Genomic DNA, 26,851 nt, shown 5'->3' with positions numbered 1-26,851 from the left:
TCATATGGGCAGCAAGTATGAGCGCAGAGAAGCAGGGACAATGTTCTAGTGGTATTCGATCTGAATAGGTGATTGATAAAGCAACCCTATGGATTAACTAACCCATGGATAAAATCAGGAATTGTCATGAGAGACAGGAGGTAAGATTTGGGGTTTCAGTGGGATTGGGGTGCTTGCTTCAGTGTGAGACATTGGTATGACAGACAGCACAGCAGCTGAAATGTGAAAGCTAACTGAAACGGTTAAAGATTGAAGAATCTTCGAAGCAGAATGTGTGTGTGTATGTGTGTGGGTATGTGTGATGTGTGTGTCTGAGTGACATGAGGATAGAGTGTATATGTGTGTGTATGTACGGTATGTGTATGTGTGTGTGAGTGACATAAGCATATATGTTTCTAGACAATCCCACCAAGATCTAACAAGATAAACATCATTCAGTGCTGATATTGGGAATTGATTTGGGTACTTTCCCGGATCTCATTATATTTTTCTGTTGGAAATGTCAAACATGTTCCCAGGACAATCCCAGAAACCCCGGTGACACATGTTAATCCCTACTCTGTATCAAACACCAACACCGACCACGACAGATTGTGTTTTCATCACCTCTTTGATGAAGCTCATGAAACGCCCACCGAACCTCCAGGGCTTGTGGCGGTGGCACTGCAGAGAGTTGACCGTCATCTGGGGGGCGTGCTGGTAGGAGACGGACACAATGTGGACCGCGTCATAGGTCAGAGCTGCATCTGTCTGGAAGAGAGGGAGGACATTATTTCAGCTGATGACTGTGTGGACATGGAGGAGACCTATAATAATAATAATAATAATAATAATAATAATAATAATAATAATAATAATAATAATAATAAATTAGACTTATATAGCGCTTTTCTAGACATTATTAAGGACATTAATAAGGACATTATTTCAGCTGATGACTGTGTGGACATGGTGGAGACCTATAATAATAATAATAATAATAATAATAATAATAATAATAATAATACATTAGACTTATATAACGCTTTTCTAGACACTCAAACCAAAGACGCTTTACAAACTGAAAAGATCGGGTAGTAATAATAATAAGAAACTTAAATAATAAATAAAAGAAAGTATAGGGGTCTAATGAATTTTTTAGATGACTAAATCTAAATCTAATTGTCTTCGTAGGACAATCTACTCTGTATACTGCAATTACACCTTAGATTTCGGGGCGGAGAAGCGGCGAACAAGCAACGCCAGCGTCCTCTATAACATCATAGACACATACAGTACATCTGGATATGTGACAGGGTCTGGTGAAAAATGCCATAGATGTGGTAGACCACAGCATGAGACAGCAAGCTAGGTGAATAAAGGAAGTCAGAGCATTGTCTTTTCGTGATAGTAAGCTCCAAGAAGGAGCTCAATAACTGATGCTACTCCCACCTGCACTCGATGCCTTTTGTAAATGTGGATATGAAGTATTAAGTATAAAGTACAAAATAAATTAAAGGCAGCCTACCTTGATGTTTGTGTCACCTAGATTCTATCTTACATTGTTCCGGGAGCAATTAAAAGTGTGTACTACATGATGCACTGCACTCTCTACATGAAGACAGAGGAGAGAGTTGTGTGGGAGTATTTGAACCACAGTTAAACTCATTAAGAGATAAACAAATAGAGAGAGACTACAACAATTAAACATTCATATTGAATATTTCTTATCGTCCATTAGCTATTCTGATATTAAGTTGGAGAATAAAGAGATGCTTTTATTGGAATATCTGGGATGGGATTTGTGATTATTGGACTTTAAACTATCGCGCGATGGGATTTGAAGTCTAAATCTAAGTGCTTATCTGACGTTATGATTACAATAGGCCCTAATGGTATTGTTATTTTAATGATCATGAATCATAATTATTTTAAAAAGTAGTACTCGGTATTATCATAAATATCAACATGCTTACTATTCATATACACAACAGGCCTGGAACAAACCTAACAAAGGATCCCAATCTGCCTCCGTTTACAAGTCGTGACCTTAGAATGATAAGGTTCTATCTCCGTTTAGAATGATAAGGTTCTATCTCCGTTTAGAATGATAAGGTTCTATCTCCGTTTAGAATGATAAGGTTCTATCTCCGTTTAGAATGATAAGGTTCTATCTCCGTTTAGAATGATAAGGTTCTATCTCCGTTTAGAATGATAAGGTTCTATCTCCGTTTAGAATGATAAGGTTCTATCTCCGTTTAGGGCAGTTCAGAGATATTGAGCGTCAAAGTTTTTACATTCCATTATGTTTTGTGAGATGGAACCTTGGTATTTTATGAATTACTAACTAAAAAATAACACCACACAGGCATTAATAAACACCTAATGGATCAGATTATGTAAAAAACTAAATTTTGACAAAAATGGAGATAGAACCTTATAATTCTAACGTCGCGAAGTTCCATAACAATAAACATCAAATTGGAAATGATGCAAAAATAAAACATACCGTCATGATCCCCTCGAGCAGACCAGAGTCTGGTTTGTGTGGTAACTGTCTCTCATTGGACCACTTCTCCACGATGGACGCCACCTGAGGGTTGTCCACGTTGAGGATGCGGAAGCCGGTCATGTTGACGCCACAGTATCGGTAGGGCTCCAGGTCGATGGCCATCAGGTCCTTCAGAGAAAGGGGGAGATAAAAAAAAAGGGGAGGGGATCTCATTTAGCCGACTGGGATTGGGTCCTCATTGTTGCTGTAAGAGAATCCTCTGGTTGCTTTGTACTCACATAAAAAGAGGGGGAATTGAGAGGGTGGGTAAAAGAGAGATGTATTAAAAAAAAACGAATGAGGTGGGATCATTTGAGGCTTTGAGCTGTCTGGGCATAAGGGGATATGGTAGGGTGTTTCAGACTATGTGTAGCACAGTCAATGAAACCTAACATCAGTCTCCCGTTGTGTTGTCATCCTATCACTATCCACATATATAGGTATGGTACATATGTATGCTATACCACATGGTATAGTTCAGAGGTACATTGCAACTACAATTTAACTAACCTCTAAAAATGACAACCCCTAAAATAGCATTCTGTAGAAACTAACATCGTTTAATCTGATGGCCTGTGATGCGTCTGTTGTCAGTGACAGATGACGACACAACTTTGTGTGCTCCTACTGCTGCTTCATGTTCCCCGAGTAAATGAGCCAGACAACGTTAACGTTCACAGCCAAAAAAAAGCCGGAAAAAAACACTTAATTCGCTGGAGCCAATTAATAATGCAGCAGCCACTACTACACTCCCTCCCTCTCCGCAGCCTTATAAGCAAACACAGATTTAATCTGAGTTAACTGTCATTTTTCGGGCAGCCTCTTCTGGCTCAAGTGTGAAGTCACATGTCGACACATATTGTGTCGGAATGGGCCTTGGGGTCTCTAAAAAGACATTTGGAGGGAACATAATAGATTAGCACCCTGTGGGGTTGGTGCTGGGGGAATGGGAGCGTGTAAGACCCACGCTGAAGAACGTTCGCCTCCAGATACTAAAAATGTTTTATTTCTTTTCTCTCCACAACTATGTAAGCTACTGCAGGCTTTAACACAGCACTCTGTTTTCATGACGGAAACCAAATTAAGTCCCTGGCTGCCGTACTAACTAGCGTTCGCACAGATTCTGAGACAATTCAATCAAGGTGACATGTACGCCAGCTTTTCATTAGGCAAACGAGAGGCCTTGCATAGGTTTGACCAAAAAAACTAAACTAAACATGCAACAATTATGAGGGCTTCACTTCTTCACTGACAGTACCGTACTGGACTCTGTAAAAAGCCATTTGTAAAAAGAAAACAGAAAACCTTACATTAGCATTATACAGTAGCATTATACTGAGTGGATATAAAGGAGTAGGGCAGTTTCACAGACACAGCAAAACCTAACGCTAGACTAATAAACATCATTCAACGGAGAATCTATTAGTCCAGGACGAGGATGATGAATCTGTATCAACATCCCTGTTGTTTTCCCTCAAAGGGAATGATATACATGTTACAGTAACACATAATAAAGTTCTCTCCACAGGTTATTGGAGATCACTCCGCAGGGTGGAAAAACTAGCACCATGACAGACCTATTTCAGAGGACAAGGCTGCTATTACCCCTACCACTCTGCTGTTGCCGTTTCACGCTCTGATAAGTCAGCATTTCCCTCACCCCACCAGATGATAAAACAGGAACATTATCACAGAATATTATCAAGGGGAATTGTGTTGCCATATATGCCAAATGTGTATTCATCATTTCAGATCAAATCAGGCCGCCAGCTATAATCTTTTTAATGGTGCGTCCATCACCTTGAGACAGATCCAGCAGTCCTGTATATATATACCAGCAAGATATTCTTCTCTTTTTGGGGGGGGGGGGGGGGGGGGGGGGGTGGTGCCACTATACAGTACATCAAAACTAAAGGCATTATCATTCTAAAAGTTAGTAGCTAAACTAAATTGTGTGTCTAGTATTTTCTATCAAGAAATAGGCAACAATTCATAACGGAACCGTCTGCTTTCATGGTGTCATGGTAGAGACACATCGGTCGGTACACTATGACAATAAAGAGAGCTGTGAAATTTACCATTTAAGCTTTGGCTGCGGTAAACCAACAGTGACGCGTGGCAGAACAATGCCATTGCCATGCTGCTAGGCATGAAAGATGACACACGTCACGCATGGCCCTGTATGTCATATCGCATTATCACAACAGACTGGCCAAGTTTGTCATGCCAGGGCGTGTGTGTGTGTGTGTGTGTGAGAGAGAGAGTGTGTGTGTGTGTGTGTGAGAGAGAGAGTGTGTGTGTGTGTGTGTGTGTGTGAGAGAGAGAGAGTGTGTGTGTGTGTGTGTGAGAGAGAGAGAGTGTGTGTGTGTGTGTGTGAGAGAGAGAGAGTGTGTGTGTGTGTGTGAGAGAGAGAGATAGTGTGTGTGTGTGTGTGAGAGAGAGAGAGAGAGAGAGAGTGTGTGTGTGTGTGTGTGTGTGTGTGTGTGTGTGAGAGAGAGAGAGAGAGAGAGAGAGAGAGAGAGAGTGTGTGTGTGTGTGTGTGTGTGTGTGCGTGTGAGACGGAGAGAGAGAGAGAGACAGCTATCCAATAGGAACACACACAACACGATCACCATGGGGATACAATACCAATTCCACCCCTCCTGTTGTCATCAGACAGTAAGGCCTATGCACTGTAGCCTTGTGCTCTGCTCTGAACAAAGACCCCAACAGCCCACCTGAGGGGTCTCCCCGCCCGGCTCCCTGTCGCCTGACTAATGTTGTTGAGGTAACCTCTGCATTACCTCTGCATAACCTAAGCTACCTTAACTGTTACCTTACATACTATATACCTCTAAACTACCGTACTTGCCATACTGTACCTATCACTATCATTGTCATGTTTTTATATCATGTTTTTTTCTCTTCTGGTGAGATGCTTGAACTGCATTTCATTGTCTGGTACTCTGCAATGTTCTAATGAATCTAATATAATCTAATATAATCAAATAAGGATGTACTTGTATTAGAGCAACCAATTGACACTCAAAAGTTGCACTAAAATCATAATAAATCTATTTACTGTAGTCTACGTTCAACAGTCTTCTATTTTGACTACATGTAGGTATGTGCAATATGTCTAGCGTATATGTACAGTTTGACCTACTGCAGATGTTGTACTGTCATGAAAACTTCAATAAACAAAGTTGTTATTTAAAAACAAATAATAATAAATCATTATATCACAAGTTGAATTGTTTCCACAATGGGTGAGTTGTTAGTATTTTTTTCATCAACATAATCTACAGTGATCCCTCTGGACTCCGATGACAGCTACAGTGATCACTCTGGACTCCGATGACAGCTCACACTCAAGGCAGAAGTTATCTGCCGGAGCCATTTCTCTGAGAAACTAAGACGTGACATTCACTACTGACTCCCCAATCTGTTGCCTTTGTTCTGCCTCTTCAAAGACGTACGCTGACTTTAACAGGGAGGGGAGTAGAAGTGTTTACAGCGGAATACTGAAGACTCTATTATCCCGCCGCCAGTTTGTCAAACAAAATTGATATTGTGGACCGGATCCAAAAACCCATCTGCAATTAACCGCCTATTCATCAAAAGCTCAAAACGGCAGGATGATGAGTACAAACGAACGAGAGTCGATTTGCATTAACATGCCATTGTACATTACCAGAGTAGTGAAGATGTAGTGGTAGTATTCTGTCATCATTCCCATGGTCTGGGCCTGGGGAAGGGAGAGGGGGGGGGGAGTGGAATGGGGGAGACAAGACAATGAAAAAGGTCACTGGGATAATATGCAATCAATATCGTAGTCAAAACAAACAGATACAACATCACGTCGGACGGTCTGCAGGAGCCAAAAAAAAGAAGAAAAAAAAGCCACAGGTCTTAACGAGCATATTGACCATCCTTGCTCGTTAGTGTTCCCAAGTCTACGGTGTTGATATTGCAATCATAGCCCCACATGTGTTGTAAAAATCCATCCACAACACTAAAAATAAAATCATCAAATGATGATTCCACATGGATGCTGGATCCTAAATCTATACCGTGCATTTAAAAAAACGGTTTGCGATCGCTTGTGTCACATGACTCTCTCCTCAGAGTTAAGGGGCCTTCAATCAAAAAAGAGAGAGGTAATCTTGTCCTCCTTCCCCCCCCCATCACCAGCACTTCTTGTTTCACTCAATCTACATTCAAATGCTCGGTTTCCCCATGGCGACAGCATTTCCTGTTTAATTGTACCATCTGTTGTGAAAGAATACCCAAGGTTATGTAAATAAGTTGCGGTACTTTTGGAAGGCAAAGTCGCTTCTTCTCCCAAACACAAACCAAATAGATTACCCTATTTTCTAAAGAGATGACACTCGTAAAGTAGACGTAGGACCACTGCTGTTGCTTAATTAGAATAATGAACACAATAATGAGGTTCCTGTTCTTGTTGGGTGCATACGACCCACAACCCCTTAGACGTTTATGGTCGCTCATACATTTGTGTTTTGGGTCCCTGCGTTTCTTTCCCTTTGCCTTTACGCTTCATCAACCTCATTTTCACAAACTCTCCATCTGTCCCGGTCCCCTGGTGGCAGAGCCACTTAAAGAAACGTGACAGAGTGCCACCGGGACGGAACCATCGCAAAAGGAGGTCAGCACTTTTAAGAGACACCTGGGATAGGCCTCCCAGCCAGACTACTTCAGACAGAAGGTCTGCCATGTTTTTCATTTTCTCTCTCCTCCACGTAGAGGGTAGAGTAGGGGGGGGGGGGGGGGGGTTGTGAGGCTGTCAATGTAAAGAGAGGAACACAAGACAGGGCGGGACCTTGAGAGACACAAAACGATCAGACTCCATAACAAGGTTCAAACAGAGCCTTGCAGAAGGAGGAGTGTTCTACATTTTAGTACGGAAGAACTCCTGGCCCTACATAAGAAGAACTCCTGGCCCTATATAAGGAGTGTGAATTACATAAATAAAAAAAAATACTGCTAGGTATACTTCAATATTCTTACAGTGACATTTGAGTTATCACCTTTTTAAACCGACAAGCTTGAACTGAACTTACTAAAGTCAAAATGCATTTGGATTAAACGATTCAGCTTTACACTCCTCCTTGCCTCAGGTAGTCTCCTTAGTACAGAAGTAATAAAGCTGAGTTGGCCCACAGGTCATCTTTGGCAGTATATTAGCTGATCTGCACTGTCACCACGGCAGTCTACAGACTCAAGCATGCGTCTGGCATTGTAAGCATAAACCACACAACATTCCTTGAAAGCCACACATGTGTAGGCCTACATTATGTTCTTATATATCAAAATCAACACAGAATGTTTCGATGTGGGTGAGTGAGAGAGGATCAAACTACTTGATCTGTACATTGGCAAGGAAAAATACAGTAAATTGATAGAAGGTCGCTGGTTCGATCCCCACCCCAGGAGGGAGCCGCATGTGAGCCGATGATTGGAGGGTTGCTGGCATCATAACAAAGGTGCCAACCACTGCGGTTGTGCCCTTGAGCAAGGCACTTAACCCCTAACTGCTCCAGTGGCGCCGACTATGGCTGACCCTGTAACCCAGAGAACCAAAGCTCTGTTCTCCTCCCCTCCACTTTTTTGCCACCGCAAAATCCACCCATATAAACCGATAAGGGTATTCATCAGTAGGTCCTGGATACTAGATTTCAGGGGTAACCAGACCCGCCGAGATCCAAGTAGGCTAAAGGAAAGGACAGTAGGTCCTGGATACTGGATTTTAGGGGTAACCAGACCCCAGGAAGGGACGATAAGTCCTTTTACCGGTATATTCACTTTATGTTCTTATTCCTGTTGTAAAGCACTTTGAGCTGCATTTCTTGTATGAAAGGTGCTATATAAATAAAGTTTTACTTACTTACTTACTTCATATTGAAGGTTAGTTACACAGAAAGAAATAAACACACCCTGTTAGAAACCAAAGAAAAAATCATCACTTGATCACTGATCTCAGGTAATACAATGGCAATGCAATGAAGTGTTTGTGTCTCTCACCTGTTTGAGAATCAGTGCAGCCGCAGTGTGACTGCAGTCGAAGATGATCCGGAACTCCCTGCCTCTCTTCATTTCCTTGAGGAGAGGCCTGGTGTCGGCGTCCATGGGGAGCTGGCGGATCTTTAGTCTGATGTTGTACCTGGAGGGGGCCATGATCAGTTCCTGTAGTCTAATAAGCCCTTTGAGGAAACAAACAGCAGAAAAGCTAAAAAACACCAATGTGCAACATTATTCATTATTCAACAGTGAATACACACATCTATTCTATCTCCATTTTTGTAAAAATTTAGTTTTTTACATAATCTGATCCATTAGGTGTTTATTAATGCCTGTGTGGTGTTATTTTTAAAATGTTGACATTTCTGAGTAAGTAATGAATAAAATACAAAGGTTCCATCTCACAAAACATAATGGAATGTAAAAACTTTGACGCTCAATATCTCTGAACTGCCCTAAACGGAGATAGAACCTTATCATTCTAAGCTCACGAAATGCTATATGTTGCTGCCTATGAATGTAAGAATGTATGGATGTGTAATTCACTCATTTTCATAGTATCAAATGAATCTTCTCAACTAGAGAGTACGGTAAATCACAATGGGGGAAATACTAGACCCCAAAAAAAAACACAAGATGGCTGCTCTCACCCTCACCTGTGCTATCGTCATATACGACGGTGGCTGTTTTCCACTTGAGGAACTGCACTAGGTCCAGAATGGCGTAGCTTAGGGAGGAGTAGTCGGGGTAAAGGTTGGCGTAAAAGCTGTCCCTGTTGTCCATAGGGTGGTGTTTCCACCGGACCTGGATGTGTGGCACTTCCAACGCATTGCAGATGGACTGGACAGCGTTTGACGACGAGCTATGTGACGGCCCGAATATGGCCACTACGCCTAACGACAGTTGATCACAAGCTAGAACGGCAAGAACAGAGAGAAAAGTCATCTCAAAGAATTACGCTGGGCTGTAGCATATTAAACCATAATTAACAATGCGGCAGAAGAAGTCCCCAATCATTTGATTAGGGTTAAGTGAAAAATGTGTTTAATGACATTAATGAGTATCAGTAGGATATTGGATAAGACTTGTTAAAACGGTAGTAAACATTAATATTCATTAATACTTGGGTCTAGATGTACAGAAATACATCACACTTATTCAAATGAAAAACAATCCTGGTTCAGGCTAAAGTTTAGGATTAGAATCAACAATGAACTATTACCTAATATAAAACATAAACATCAAATGTTTGATCGAAAATCCAGTATGTGATACTGCACTAATGAACCCTTTGAAACGGTTATGTGTATTGTTGTTGTTGTTGTTGTTGTTGTTGTTGTTGTCAACAGGGCTGATACTGCCAGTGCCTTCCATCCACAGCATGGTGTGATGGTAACAGTTCCTGGACAAACACTTTGCACTTTACACTCACCTTTTCTCGACGCTTCAAAACTATCGTAGATATTAATCCTCTGTATGTCGTATGTTAATGTCGTGTTTGGCAACAAAGTCCTGTTTCTGTTGATGTTATTGACTGCAAATTTAAAGGCAAGCTCCTCGGCACTGACGAGCGGAACGGGTCCTTCTGTTTGTTCGAAAATCCCCCCTGAAAAACAAAGGAGACAGCTACATTAGCACCAGACCAAACGGGCCTCAAGCCCAGTTGTCTGCCTCCCCAAAACTCTGTGTAAGAGTTTTTCTTCCACTAAGACTAGCGACTGGACTGAATTGTGTAAATTAGACCCCAGCATTAGATTCGCTCAGTAAACAGTGAGAGTACCACTCCATTTCCAGGGAATGCTATGTGAATACCAACGGCAGCTTTGATGTCTGGAGCAGTAATGGAACCGAGGAGAGAGTGGGAGAAGAAAATGTCTCCATCAGAACAAGAGCTTAGCCTCTCATCTGCCCATTAAGGGTGTCATTTTATCTCACAGTAAAACATGACTGTAGCATATAGCTGGGATTGAAGGGAATTCTAGTCGCCAGGTATCTTTTTTCAAATTAAATCACTCGTAGATTGAGAACACGATGAACCCGTCACAGACAGTTATATGATGAGCATGACACGTTACATAAATGTATGTTGTACGTTATCTACATGTCACGATCAAGTTGTTTCAATTTTTTCTTCACGTTTTTTTTTAACAGGCCCTACTAGTGTGTAGCTCGTTTTTTATCTACACCTGAGGGGCGAATATGAAAATATGAGAGGAGCTCAGAGAAATGAAATGATAGGATCTTCAAAAAAAAGAAGAGACAGCTGAAATCAATGTCTCCCCCATCAATATTTCAGTGTTTTGCCTGGAGACATTTCAGTAGGCCCACAGTAGCCCAGTGTGGAGCCCAGCAGCAGCACCTGTGGCCCACTGATACCCCCCCGACAGCACCCTGCTAGTGGTCAACAGGATCACAGACCTCTGCTGCTCTGTGCAGAGTGGCCAACCCCAGGGAAGCCAAAGCCTATTTCATTATTTATGACCCCGAGCCTCCTCTGGGATCGTGAGAGGATGTGAGGCATAAACTCCCTGGTAGAAGAGACGTCGCATTAAAATAAATGAATCCCTTCCATTTCGTGAGGGGAAATCTCATTAGAGGTACATTAAGTAATTGCTGGAGTATATACTAATTTGACTGTTAAGAGGATAAAATGTCCGTTGCTCGGAAGCACTTTAACAAATTTAATAAACAGGGAGATCCTGCTCCGTGGGAGAGGAAATCCTGGGGATAATTTGTGTCCCCTTTTCAAAAAATCCTGCCATAAGCACAATGCTTAGGACTTAATGTGCTGGGAATATCCCCCACTCCATCAAATAATGAGGTACAGCCTAAGCCCTTCACTTTTTGCACACCACAAAATCCACCCGAATAAACAGAGAGAGGGGTATTCATATTGAAGGTCAGTTACACAGAAATAAAACCCTCCCTGTTAGAAACCAAACATTATGATTTGTTGGAAAAGGGCAAACCACAAATTGAGACACAACTTTCCGATTTGGGATTTGTTCTTATGAACTTGAGTCAATGGGCTTTGGATTAACATGTTTCCTATTCTTAGCCGTCGTCACGGAGACCCTTAATTAATCTCTAGGGCCGTAGCCCGACGCAAAAATCTGCCACTAATTGGAGGCTGGTGCGTTTCATGATTTGGCCCTCTGTGAGCGTTTAATGGTAGCTGCTACGTTTAAACACTATAATAGTTCAGCCTCGATGAACCGAATTAGCAGCCCACATGTGAAAAAACGTTAAACACACCCAACCTTACCTTGAGAGAAAACGTTTGACACACCAGGCAAGGTTGCCTACTCTACTTTAAACCTGTTCCTGTTGAATTAAGTGTGGAAGGTCAAAAATAAACCCACGGGACACAATGTCAGACCTAAATAAGAACATTTCACAAACACTACATCAGTTATTCCATTTTGTCCACATTTTTGCATCTGAGGCAAAACAACACTAACACTGTTGACTTTGTATGAGTCATTTTTGATACTGTGGCGACGAGGGAAAACATTCATAACAACACTGCTGTATTTCACTCAGTACAACAATTGATCATTGTGTTGTATTTGAACTGGACACCACTGCCTCTTGACAGTGCTGCTTAAACACACAAAGAGCTTCATTTTCTATGTATTTGTGCGGCTTCTTCTTTGTTAAAAATGGAATTGTTTGCGCTGAAGATTCCAACTGTGTGTAGTAGTGTCCTAATCCCTTGTAACTTGTTAAATAGACTCGCCTGATCAGTTATGATGCATCTATCATTGAATCTAACAAGAAAAATGACCAGATGTTAGTAACTTCTGTACAGTCTGGCAGTTTGTTACAGTAACACATCAACACAAGCCAGTGCCAGGATATCGGCTGATCTAATTGGACGCTTGTCTTCAGCAAAGTCATGATACCTATTGGAGCAAAACTGAGAAATAGGCAACCGTGGCTCTAGCCTACACTATACTGGGTTCCTTTGTAAAACTCAAACCTCCAATGTCCCAATGACACAATGTGCTTGGTCACACACACTCCCTGCTGCCAAGCAGAGCCATGTCAAAGCTTAAACAATGAACCAATATCATTATGCTCTTGGATAAATGTATGCCAGCCAGCCCACTGAATTTGAGTGCACTTCTTTTTTTTCCCGTCTCTTGGGGGATTCCCAGGCTGCGTGTGAATAGCCTCCCTGCTCCCAGGATGTTGCAGCAGCACTCTGCCGCTTTACAATGAGAGAAGAGATGGAGCCTCAAACAATGACCAGCACAAAGCACACTTGCACAATACTGTGCAATATGTTCCTCTTTAATTATACAGTATGGAACACAACACAACATGTTCAACTGCCAGGGATGGGTTGCTGCTACTGTTGTAAAGCATTTAGATCAAAGCCGTTGAATGAGTGTCTTTTTAGAGACTGTCTACACATTGCTGGGTGCACATTTTAATCTATTTAGTATCCAAAAATGATAATTGATTGTACTCTATTTTTGCTGTTGACGTGGCTACAGCACATTTGATAACTGATCCTTTTTCCGGAAGCATCCATTCCTCATCCACACAAGCACTCAATCTTCAGTGATGTCTTAATGATGCAATAACTAGGCCTACCTCTCCTGACCACTAATAACATACCGACAAATGTTCCCATCTGCTACTGAGTTGATCCACGTTTTCATTGTAATGCACAAATCCAAATAATGACCAATGGGGTGCAAGCACACAGTATTGACATTGTAGTTTTGATTAGCTTTTGGCTGGGTCATTATTGCATTACTTTTAGTGAAGTGGGTGGGTGATTGTCAGTGAAATAAAGTTTAAGTAGGCTAATATAACGACCCTAACCAAAAGCCAATCACAACTACAGACTACAGTAATGAAAATGGATGAATGGATGAATGTAGAAATCAATAATATTGATTGAATAATAAGGGGTAGTGGTGGTCTAGTGGATAGTGAGTTGGACTTGTGATCGGAAGGTTGTGAGTTCAAATCCCGCCTGAAACCACACCACTACTAGTGTGCCCTTGAGTAAGGCACTTAGCCCTCAGTTACTCTAGGGGGAATGTCCCTGTAATTCGTAATTGTAAATCGCTTTGGATTAAAAGCGTCTGCTAAATGGCAAAATTATTATTAATTAAAATTATTATAATAATCCGAAACTAAATGACACTTCCAGGAATATGGGGAAAGGCAGTGTGTCTGAAAGAATATACTGTCTGTATGGCCATGAGGGGACTTATGGGACTCCTGTTGCAATTTACATGTAAGTTCACTCACGAAGATGAAATCCTGTGTCACGTCTCAATGTCTGAATCCTCTTTGTGAAACACCATTCAAATAATAATGAATGTGTTGTAATGGGAGAAGGTTTCGACAGAACGCGAAATATACAGTATTATCATATAAATTACATTTGGCCATATAATGTTTCAGTCCGTAATGAGAAACAGGGTTTTAATTTAGTTATACCCCCCGTCTACCCTCGCTGTCTATGATTAGTAATACTCGCGCAGCCTTATAAAGTTGTTATATCTCCTTCCATCAGAGTCCTGTCAGGTAACAACACATTTGTAAAATCTAATTTTATGCTCAAGTGGTTCTGCTTCTGAAATTTATCGCAGCTATCACTCTCCCCTCCTCTCCCTCCCTTTCGTTCGTTCCCTCTCTCTCCTCCACTCTCCCTCCTCTCCCCCCTCTTCCCAGCTTAGCGTACTGTTTTGATCTCATTATCATTCTCAAACATTCTAACCGGATAATCTAGCAGGATCGGCATCGCCTAGGTTACCCCAGCTCTAACTACGGGGGCATGGTGGGGCTGTGCTCGCCATCCACACACACACACACACACACACACACACACACACACGCACACACACATACCTGGGTTGTTTGCCAAATCCAAGAGCATTAGATATCTCGCTCACCCCACATTTGAAAAATTAGCTTGCTGTCGCTTAACGGCAGAGGCCACAGCTGGTCAAACGTCTGAGGGACAGGACGGTACGCCTTATAACGAGAGCTCTGGGATGGGACCCGGAGGGGCAAGCAATTGATTCATAGAACAGCGCTCGTAGAAGGACACAGATGCCCTTTCAACAGACCACAAATCCTCCCGCCGGCCAGAGCCAACCGCACAATACTGCTGAACACACCTCCGAATGGTACAATACCACCACTACAATGTGTGGTACCGAACACTCCCCTCTCCATTTAACGCCCCATTGTTAACACTGAGGTAAACGGGTCGCTGTGCCAAAGCCTCAGCCCCCCAGCCTGTTCAATCAAACCGTGTGCCAGATAGAGGAACAATGGTAAGTAAAGCCAGGTGGACAGGGGCCCGTGAGCGGTGCCAGCCCCCCCCCCCCCCCCCCCCCACACACACACACACACATCACCAACCCTCCTTTGTCCACATAAGGTGGCAGAGGAGAACCAGACCTGCATCTCTTGGCATCTTTTCACAGTTCGACACAAAGGTGGCTCGCAGCAGGAGGAGAGAAAGGCCTTCTTGTCTGCGTCAACAGCAGCTGGAGACACTAGCACCTGATTTATTCAACTATGAACTTGACCATAAACCCAGATTCCATCCAAGCCACATAATAATATGGAGAGAAGAACATTGTAACAGTACCCACTCAGTCAAAAGTTTGGACACACTTTCCCCCATTACCAATCATCTGACTCTAAGAGCAATACAATGCATCACCCAAAATACACAGATTTATATTCCTCCTCAATCTTAAAAGCCATCTTGTTATTCATACATGTGAGTGCCCTTTCGACACTATAATTCATCATTCAAGTTGCACTTACGAGAGAGAAATGCATTCACAGCGGTGGTGGTGCTCTCGGAAACACATTGAATCAGTTTCAGCGAAATATCTGTCACAACAATGGGGTCCTACGACTAAATAAAGGGATAGGATGTAGTGGTGGGGGGAAGCGTTCGTTTCGTCTCTCTTCAGACACCGCGAGCAGCGTGCTTTTTCCATTATTCATACCTTCTATACGCTTTTTGGCGCTGCGTAAATAGTTGCAGCAGTTTTGGGGGTTGAGTTTGGTTTAATGATAGGCAGCACAGAATGCCTAAGTTCCATTTCTGTAAAAAAAAAAAAAAAAGAATGAAAAAACACATGGCCTATAATCGCCTGTCACCCCTGCCTCTCTCCTTTCTCAACGGAATACAACTCAATAGAAAAAGAGGAGGGGACATTCTCCTCAGAAAACAATCTGCTGGGCGCTTCGGTGGCGTAGCGGGTTAAGCGTTGACCATGTAACCGCAGGGTCTCCGGTTCGATTCCGGCCGGGGACATATTCTGCATGTCATCCCTCCTCTCTCTCTCACCCATCCTTCCTGTCTAAATCTCTACTGTATCTGTCAATAAAAATGAAAAATATGAGTGGGACTGCCCCACTCAGAAAAAAAAGAAAACAATCTGCTCTGGGAGAATGTCGACTGGTGAGTGGTGATGAATACATCTATGTGTACTAATTGGGTTTTAAAACAATGCCATCTTAGTAGAGAACATGGTGTGGGTTATCCCAGTTTGGGTGATGAATAAAGTTGTATCTAATGACGGCACACGTCTGTAACTGCTTCATCCTGCCCACAGTGTGACTCTAAAGCCCAATGCACATGGCGTGCGATTTTGTCGCAAGACAACATTCGATTCTCAATTCACACCAATGAATGAATGAATGTGAATGGAGAATCGAATGTTGTTGTGCGACAATATCGCATCGCACGCCGTGTGCATTGTCTCATTGGGTCTCATTCAAAACAATGGAATCGAATTCGGCGGTGCGACGAAGTCGCACGCCGTGTGCATTGGCCTTAACACTTGTTTCTAAACTGAGAGGAAGGAGAGGTCCGGTGGGGCAGAAGTGATCATTCGCTACTTGGCCGATGGTGTTTCCCTGTAGTACCCAGAGTGCAATAGAAAAATAATAATAAAAAAAAAGAAAACTACAGATAAGGGATGTGTGAGGAGACAGGAGACACCGACCTCGCTTGCTTCACTCTGTATAGGGACAGTGTGCATCATGAACAAGTCACAGCAGTGGCTTATTCATTCAAAAAGTTGCTACCCCCAAGTTGGTAACGGCAATGCAGATAGAGTGTGAGAAGAGAGAAAGAGTGATGGAAAAATAAGGAAGGGGAGGGAGAAGAGGGTGGCTTTAAAGATAGAATGATGGTGTGCAAAGCAGGTCCCTTCATGAGTAAAATGAGCCATGCAAGCATGGAGAATGAGCTTGGTAAACATCCCAGCTGCCACTGCAGGCAAGCACGATGACATGCCACACTCTACCCCACACAGAAACATCCTGCCAAAACATCACTTCCTACCTCCCAGTGAACAACACCTCCCCCTCAGCCCCTTGCAACATCAACATCACCCTAAACAACCATGACACATTGCGTCAGGCACGGTAAAAAATGAAAACATAAACACTCACATAAGATAGAATAAGGCATTGGTATAGAGCAGACATTCCGTAGGGCAGTATTTAATTGTAGTCATAAAAAACAATTGCCTTTGATTTTCTTAATTATCATTATCCAACCCACTATAGCAGCTGGCAAGTGAACAGGGTCAGGGAAATAGCAGTGTAAACACCGGCTGGGATGGGATGGGAGGGTGGAGGGTAACAGCTCTCAGCAGCAGTGCTGCTCCAGTATATTTTTATGTGAATAGTCTCTACGACTATACGATGGGTCAGTTTGATAGCTTGGGGGGCATCATTTTCATTATTGGCACTTGAGAGAGGGCCTTTTAATTCCCAGTGTCACCAACCTGTTGCTGGCATTGACATATCCTGAGGGTTAACTCACCACCGCTGAAAATGGGCTCTAAAACAGTGATCACAACGTTAGATAACTACTGCAGGTCACAATGACTTGTGGGCGGTGTAATTGATATTGATTTTACAACTAAGGATGCAATTAATATCTAGGCTTGTGTTTAGCTTGTGGATAACACTTCACAGTCTATACAATTGAAGGGCAGGCATTGTTTATGTTAGTAATACATTATTACCAGACAATTGTGATGCCTGTTATGTTGTTTTTACTGCTTAACTCAATCAGATTTAATTGGTTTCTTTTGCCAAAGGGGTAATACAGCAAGAGAAAGTAAGTTTATTTTTTCATGATAACTTTTTTCAATACACAATACACAAGGCAATACACACTGGAAAGTACTAGGCCTATACATTGAACGTGTTACTGCAAAACAGAAGAAGAAAACATGAGGGGATTGTCCAAAGTGATTATCCCTGGTTAATGGGTTAGGGTTTGGGTTAGGGTTATGAATATATTTCATAACCCAAGCTCTTGCTGAGAGGCATACAGTGCGAGTCTATGATTTGTTCTTGCAATTGAGTTGACCCTCCCTTTTGCCCATTGCTGACCCCTCCCTGTCCCTAGCTCTTTAGCTGTCTAAGTTTTAGGTTTTGTAGTTTTAGATTATCTTAGACTGTTTTAGACTAGTTTTAGTTTTAGACTATGTCGTTTTAGTTTAGTTTTAGACTATGTAGGCCAGGTGTTGTATTGTATTTGTTTGTGGTGGATGTTGTTGTTGTATGCCTGTGAACAGGTCACACTTGAAAATGAGCCCTAGGGGCTCAATGTGTTTTTACCTGTATAAATAAAGGTTAAATAAACCAGTACCACTACTTGAGAACGGAGGAATGCTAAAATCGGTGACCAGGGTTGGAGAAGAGAAGACTAGGTTACCCTGTTTTTCAAGGTGCTTGCGGACAGGGCTAAATATAAAACTGGCCCAGTTATTATTACAGGAAGGGACCGCACACGTGCAACGTTAATGTAGACAAATGAGGGGGAAGTGCGGGGCAGAACATTTGGGACACCTCTGGCTAGTTTCTGGGACAGAAAGGCACTAAAATGGAAATTAACTTTGCTCTGTCTGAGTGCCTTCACATCCCCTGGAACAGGACCAATCATGAACTATCTGAATTCAGGTCCAAAACACGTTTCCATCGTCTCAATTTCTGCTGGTGGTATGAGACTGAAAATTATTCCCTCAAGGCATGTAGGAATGTACATTCCCAGAATTGTGTTACCTGCACCTCTCTTCAGAACAAAAATTAATCTGTCTAGCAGTGGTGAACCTGCCTGTGAGCTGAGTGTCTCTTAGCAATAGCCTTCTGGTCATAATGCATCTCATCGTGAGCTTAGAATTATAAGGTTCTATCTCCGTTTAGGGCAGTTCAGAGATATTGAGCGTCAAAGTTTTTACATTCCATTATGTTTTGTGAGATGGAACCTTTGTATTTTATTAATTACTAACTCAAAAATGTCAACATTTTAAAAATAACACCACACAGGCATTAACAAACACCTAATGGATCAGATTATGTAAAAAACTCAATTTTGACCAACATGGAGATTATAATTCTAATTATTATTTTATTTTTTCAGATTTTATCCCTTTTTTCACCCAATTTGGTAGCCAATTGAACCCAACCTAGCATCCAATTATCCCCTGCCTATTGCGAAGGATCCGCCGCACGACCCCGTGGCCGGCAGTCCCAGAGGAGGCCGCCAGGCAGGCTAGCTGACTGGCTCCTCGAGCCCAGCACCGTTATTCCAGCACCAGACGGGGGCGGTGTTGCGCGACGGATCCTTGTCCGGAACTACTCCTATACCCCCCTCGGGAGCGGCCGCCCAATATGCCGCTCCCCGTGTGTGCCCCAGCCATATCCGGATCTGGCGAGCTGGGATACGATCCCAGTCCCCGGTGGGCAGCTTGCACTAGTGGCCAGTGCTTAGACCGCTACACCACCGCGGGGCCACTGAACCTTATAATTCTAACGTCACGAAATATGAGCTGAAATCATATTTAGTCAGCTCTCCCCACAATCAACAGTAGTGGTTTACAAATGTCCACATACTGTAGTTTTGAAGTACCTGAGCTTTATTGCCGCATTGTACAGTATATGTCAGGGGGACTCAGTGGAAAACAATGCCATGCCCATTTCCAGACTGAACATTGCCATGTCCAAAGGGCATGATGATTCATGCAGGGTGAGGCTTGACTGTGCCTTCTTTCCTATCTACAAAAATGGCAAATTAAAGACCTGCAAACATTGGCACAATTTCAACACATTATAATTTACACAATACTACAATCTTTTTCAGCACGGAAACTAATTTGTGTTTTAATGAGAATATCATGTGCAATATGTGAAACACACACACACACACACACACGCACGCACGCACGCACATACGCACACACACACACACGCACACGCGCATGCACACACACACACACACACACACACACACACACACACACACACACACACGCACATCATTGTCTGTGGAATTCATGCCCTGGTATAACTTGCGTCCTGAATAAGAACCACTTATTCCAAGACGCGTGGAACAATATGCAAAGAGCTTACATTTTAGTCCCTTTTCAAACACAGCTTGACTATTGTAGGTTTATAATAAAAGCCTGCTGTTTTATCACAGCACACAACTATTATTTCTGAGCACTTTGCCACCGTCTTTTCAAAGCCGATTAGGCAGCGTAGAAGGAGGCCAGCTCATTGTTGCGGAGGCAGGGATATTTACATTTCAGGACCATGTGTGCCGAATTTTAATTCGACTGCCACGATTGAACATCCCGGCTTCTTAGCAGTTTCACACATGAGCGGTTAATGGCTCTCTGAGCATCCTAAGGGACTACCCTCATTACCTGATCTGGTCAACTCTGACAGGTGCATCGAGTCTCATCACTGATCTTTGTTCATAGCGCCAAGCACCCTCTCGTTGCAGAGCCGCACTAGAAAGGCAATCAAAGAAACAAGTCGGAGGGGAAACAAAGCGGATAGCTCTGAAGGCGCAGGCACCACTCAGTGTCGTACGGGAATAATACTAATGAGATCAGTGCCCTTGACAAAAAATACACTGTCCAACATAAAATGTTGAAATTATTCCCTCTCAATATCCTTGGACGCCAACCAAGAATACCATTAGACCACTTTGAACTAAATCCATTAAGCGGTAAGTTTCATTACACAATCGTTGATAAAGATCCAAGGCAATGTCTGTCTGAGAAATAATTCCGGGTTTTTATTTGTTTTTCCCGTTATTAAGTGCATCCGAGCATGTCACATTTTCAACCGATACTCCCGCGCCCTTGAAGCCATGAAAAATATCGCATTCATAAATATCAAGACATATTTTCTCAAAATGTTTCTCAGAGAGTGTACTAGAAAATCCAATTTGTTTTATTTCACAAGGTCTTACTCAAACCCTGACCCTAGCCCCTACATACCTCTCTGTCCAGATGAAAACCCCATCCCAACATTGACCTCCATTCGAAGTGTCTCTAATCTTTCAAAACCCTAATTCATGCACCACCCACCTCACTATTATGTCCAATGTCTGCACAACCAACCACCTATCTGGGCCAGCTCCAGTAGCATATAAACATGGAGCCATGCTGTTCATGATTTCAAAATCCAAATATTCCAAGTGCCAGGCAAGGCATTTAATCACACTTAAATACCACACAGTGTTCGGGATAATAAAGCATACAACACAGGAGTGAACAAATATCTCAATCCCATTGGTGAGTTGTTTCCAAGAATGTCATTGTGGTGCAAGCGCTGTTCAATTCAGTTTTCTCTTCACTGAATTGAGTTGCAATGCAGCACCTTCCTTCACCGTCGGTTTGCTCCTATACCACTTATAAACGTCATGAATCTTACAACGTTAGGCCGTCATCTGCTACACTACAGTAACTGGAAATAAAAGATAAGATAAAAGATAGAAAAATAGACCATTTCACACAGAATGGTTCATTGGAAAGATTAGATTTAGATGTGAACGTGAGGGGTTGTATCTAAAGTCTAAACCGTGCCGTTTTTGTCTTTATGCAACACAAACATGTGTCTCTGTGTGTCTCTCTCTCTCTCTCTCTCTCTCTCTCTCTCTCTCTCTCTCTCTCTCTCTCTCTCTCTCTCTCTCTCTCTCTCTGTCTCTCTCTCTCTCTCTCTCTCTCTCTCTCTCTCTCGACCGCTAGTGTTTTTCATGTCAGTTCCTCCGCCCTTTCCCCCAAGGGACGGTCATGCTTGTTGCGCAGCATAAATTGTGTGCTCTGTTTTCTCTGATCTCTGACATGGGCATGGTACACACACACACACACACACACACACACACACACACACACACACACACACACACACACACGTCGTTTCTCTCTCAGGCAGCTAGCTACCTGTAATGGCTGTTGTACTTAGGTAGTACAGAGGACTCAATAACACGGCTCAGAGACACTAACTTAAAACCAAAAGAATTGTCTTTACTTTCAAAAAAAGGTTTGGTACTAGGCAGTCAATGGGTAAGTAGATAATCCAGTAAGGGGTTGGCAAGCAGGGTTCGGTAGGTACACAGGTAATCAATAAGAATGCAGGCGTATATAATCCACCAAGTAAAGATTGGCTGGTAAGACGAACTGGCACAGAGACAGGGGTGAACACAGACTAAACACAGACTAATACCCAGGAGAGGATAATGAGGAATAGGTGAAGCAAATCAATGCGGGGTAGACAACCACACAAGGGGCGAAACACACAAGGGCAGGTTAGTGAGATGTGATTAATTTCAATTGACTGAGAACAGATCAGAAAAAATAGTGAAAGCTTTCTACTAATTCTCTTATCTGGTTGCATTTGGCAATGGCCCACACAATACAGTACACATCCCTAATCACACAACAGTGCCTATTAGTTCCCACTGTAGACTAATCTATACTCCAGTGCATATGACCATTTCTTTTCCTAAAAAAATCTGAGGGCAGAAAAACTCTGACTGAGCTGAATCCATACTGCTACGCTAGACTCACCTCCTTGTGCAGTCAAGTCTCTAATGCATTTATCGGCCAGCCGCTAATACTATTGATGGAACAGCCCGAAAAGGAAAAAAGAAAATCCCCTTGCTTCAAAACAGTGTTTGGGCTGTTTAGCATTTGTGGGAATACACAGCGGTGGCATTATGGGAGAGCAGATTATTTGTTTTGAATGAGAGGCAATTCAATATCTCAGGTCCGGGGGGAGAGGGTAAAATGTGTTTCTTGTGCAAAACAAGAGGCCAAGTGTGGCATTTGAGAAATCAGTCGAGGGAGAGGGAGAACGACCTTGGTGCTGAATTGAATAACAACAAAGGGAACGACCAGGTCCCACATACTCCAAAGCTTCAGAGCTGACACGTTCATTACCACAGGAAGCTGGATGTTGTATGCCTTTGCTTGTGGGGGAGGCTTTTCATTTTTTATAAAGGTTTACTAGTAAAGGTTTTTTTACAATAACTGCACAGTCTGCACAACTCTCTCCTGGCTCCACCGTGAGGATATGTGTCAAATATGAGAATATGTCACTGAATGTAATCTAATTCGTTCCCCGGCCCACACACACAAAGCTTTGTTGTAATATAGCAGCTGTCGGACATCAAGCCAACAAAGTTTTAGTTACTACATTATTTAGCTGTGGGGGATATCGGATGCCCAATGTATGCAAAATGCATTTTGATGAGTGGACATGAATCCGAAATGCAGTTTGTGTTGATTAAGCAGCATTAGGGCATATTTAGTAACAGTAGCATGCTTAAATGCGCTGTTAGTGTTTGTTGTAGCCGCTTGCAATCACCTCAGCTTGCTTACTTGTGTTTTTTGTCAAGTGTGATGTTGGGGTACCTTGTCTCAGCCACGTGTTCTTAGAATATTGAAATGTTTTATTTTAATTAATGACGTTACTTTTCAGGATGCCATGTTGCAACTGACCGGGGACTTCAGCTGAAAATTAGCCGGCTAGGCTAACGCTGCCTTTTTTTTACTGTATTTCATATGGTTCATGTATTGTGATTGTCCTCGATATAATAAACTAATAAACTAAACTAAACTAAACTAAATAAGAATAAGAGCCAAAGCTAAATGGAGCAGCCGATGGACCTCCAGGGGAGGCAGCAGCGTATCCCAGGGGGCACCAGGGCTCTAGGGCAACAGGGACTCTAGGGCAACAGGGACTCTAGGGCAACAGGGACTCTAGGGCAACAGGGACTCTAGGGCAACAGGGACTCTAGGGCAACAGACTCTAGGGCAACAGGGACTCTAGGGCAACAGGGACTCTAGGGCAACAGGCTCTAGGGCAACAGACTCTAGGGCAACAGAGACTCTGCCTGTTTGGTGGAGGCCTGCCCTGGTGTGGGCCTCTTGGACTGCGTCATCGCCTTTCCCTACCGATCTAACACAGTTAATTGAAGGACGTCTGCCAGGAGGGCAACTTTCAAATCCGCACGGCCAATCTCAAGGGTGCTTGTGGGATCAAGAGACCGACCAAGGCATGCGTGATGCTGGGTCTAGAGAGAGAGAGAGAGAGAGAGAGCGAGAGGCAGGTTCGAGGAGACAAATTAACGCGTGGAGAAACAGTTGTGATGTACTTGCCTCCTTAAGGACTTCTCACTGCACTGGTTTAGCTACACTCTAAGTCAGGCACTCAGATGGCAGCGAGCTAGTGAACCACTACAGTAACTGCTGTATAAACATCTACAATAGTTTAGTCTACAGAGAAAAGAACTTGGTTTACTCTCGACCATTTACTTCATGGCACCACTATCCATATTTTTACCACACTCATATATGACCAGATATTAAATCACACATAACAGTGATCCCATCCCCTCAACAGTTTGTTTATGAAGACATATTTTGATGGTCCAAATATCATATTTGTGCGAAACACAAAACACAACAGACCCTCAACACAGACCCTCACCATCAAGCCTCAAAGTCATTACCCAGAGGACACTGACTGCACTAAATCATTTGGTGTCAAGTGGAATCATGGGAAGTCCCACGCAACTCATTATGTGTGATGTGTACTGTTCATCATGTGTGATGTGCGTGCGTGTGTGTGATGTGTACTGTTTCGGGACCCTGTCATTGCCTGTTAACAGACTTAATTAACAATCTGAGTAAGTGACTCCGGGTCACTCTGGAGTGACGTTCCTTATTTACCTAATGTAACTAACCTGGATCCAACTGGGACAATGAACCTGAGATCAGATCCTGATTGGTTCCAAGACGCCTGCATGCGTGAATCTATAGAGGGACGCCCACCAATGGGGTTTGTGTGATATTCTACACAGATCCCAGGTTAGGTTAGGACCACACTATCAATCCACAAGACTCATTTGGGATGGGAGATGATGAGCTATTCAATTATTCATCTTGTAATATTTCCATGCAAATTAATCCTTATTCATTGTGACAAGAAGGATTAAGTGATTGCTTACCAGGTAATTTGGACCTCATTACTTTTCATTCCAGCTATGGCTTTTCTATCTGCTATGAAACAAGGTGTTACCGTTTCTTTCAAACTTAATTTAAAAAAAGAAATGATTTTACATGAGACGTGAGAAAAGGATGATGATAAATGTACATTAGAGTAACTACATGATTAGCATGCTAGAACGTAGGTATTCCCCAAATGGAATCGTATGGAATCAAGTATTGCTACATTTAAATCCATTAGACCTTATTCTACATAGATACATAGTAGGTACATTCTATCATCACATTACAACTCTAAAACTCCACAGGTTCACAGATTTAAAAAGCAATTAAGCTTGCTCAGCAACATCAGAGGCCTCCTTCTAGTACTGACCCTATACTCTAAACACCTGTTGTGAACTTCATGGAAGCAGGTTTTTTCTTTTCAAAACATATAAAGAAGGAGAAAATGATGCACAAGACAGCATTCTGTCAACACTTAGCAAGTGCACCATCCGTAGACATGCCGTCTCTGGGTACTGTATTAAAGTGGGTGAGAAATCTATTAGAGGCAACCTTACATGAGAACAGCTAGGCTACGCAAAGCATCTAGGCTACTAATTTGAACAAGGCATTTTCCTTTAAAATATCAATCAAATACAATCTCTAAAAGTAAGCTATTTTATGTTGTGACAGCAACACAACATTGCCTGAGAACCAAAAGGCAAATCGAAAGTCAATTTAATATGTACAAAAGTTGAGTTAAAAAGAATTGATGACAATGATGATATGCTCTAAAAAAACAAGTCTATAAAATAGGCCTACTCATTAATTCAAGACAGTTATGGACACAAGTTAACGTTTAAGTTATATCTGACTCCAAAATATATCTTATGGTTAATAATGATTGATAACGATTTGCTCATCCCTGTGGACAGACACTCAATCGGATACTAGATTCCATTAAGAATAGCCAATATGCTACCACTACTATGCTCTCAAGTTACAATGAACTGTGAGGAGTTTACGCATGGTCCAACACCTGAAGCCGATGACTTGACTCTACGTGTTGTTAATGATGCATGTGAACATTAGACATTAATGGCATAACCTGCTCACAATTATGTCGTGCTGTTCTAACAGAACCTTTAGGCCTATCTAGCACACAAAATCATCACATTAATGCACATAGGAAGAATGAGAATAGAGTATCAACAAATTAACCAATTTAACAGTTTCAAAGGAACATATCAAATAAACAAACTGTAGAAAACGAATGGACGTTTAACCGATGGCTAATGCTACGTGTTGTCAAGGACAACACAGGCGACCGCCGGTGCCCATAGGCTACCCCGAGAAACTCAAATAATGAACGGTCTCTATCTACCTTAAACATCCTCCAAACAATAGAACATAGGTAGGAGAAGTCAGTCATCTTCCACCAGCCTTGCTCATTCAACTGTAAACAGGTGTTCCGGGCTGAGAGAGGGGGCGTTAATTCAAGACAATATACAGAGATATACAGAGCTATTTTGTTTAAGGTCATATTTTTTTAGGGCATTTCCTTTCAAATATAACTTTTCCTTCAACAACAGAACACCAAATCTAGCACCTTAAAAAAGCACTACATCTACAAACTGGTAATAGATAGAATTGTCATTGAATTTTGCGTAATAAAAGCATTTGAAAACTCTCAGTACTGTTATTCATTTTATTGTGACAGACAGTGCTCTAATTTGGCCTTCAGCTCACTTACCTGAGAGCTGTACTGATGCCTTGAACACTTACTATAGTTAGTGGATACTGAACACATAGTATTATTAGGTTATTGGTGTGACTGTATTCTCCCTACCTCTCTGGGTTACAAAACTGAATTGAAAAATTCAAAATGTGCCTAACCCAAACCACCACACAGATCTTCCATTGACGCCAATGCAGGGTTTACTACAAACACTGTTACTGTAGTGTACGCATGTTATTGCATCATTGTGTTCATGACTGTCAT

The 26,851-nt window shown here is 42.3% G+C and overlaps 1 protein-coding gene across 1 annotated transcript in view; it reads right to left on the bottom strand.

Moving 5' to 3' along the window:
- The window catches only part of grik3 (glutamate ionotropic receptor kainate type subunit 3), a gene marked incomplete at both ends in the record, with an annotated part of 100,331 nt that overhangs the window by 30,986 nt on the left and 42,494 nt on the right, over positions 1 to 26,851 (bottom strand). Inside the window, 6 exons of the mRNA XM_080540038.1 lie at positions 607 to 750; positions 2,489 to 2,659; positions 6,204 to 6,257; positions 8,555 to 8,733; positions 9,208 to 9,465; positions 9,984 to 10,157. Of these exons, the coding sequence (XP_080396164.1) occupies positions 607 to 750; positions 2,489 to 2,659; positions 6,204 to 6,257; positions 8,555 to 8,733; positions 9,208 to 9,465; positions 9,984 to 10,157 (980 nt within the window). The remainder of the gene's footprint in view (positions 1 to 606; positions 751 to 2,488; positions 2,660 to 6,203; positions 6,258 to 8,554; positions 8,734 to 9,207; positions 9,466 to 9,983; positions 10,158 to 26,851) is intronic.

Source organism: Nansenia antarctica (assembly GCF_963989245.1).
Source record: "Nansenia antarctica genome assembly, chromosome: 10".
Taxonomy (NCBI): domain Eukaryota; kingdom Metazoa; phylum Chordata; class Actinopteri; order Argentiniformes; family Microstomatidae; genus Nansenia; species Nansenia antarctica.
Note: the sequence above shows the minus strand (reverse complement) of the source record. Positions and strands in the feature narration are given on the sequence as shown.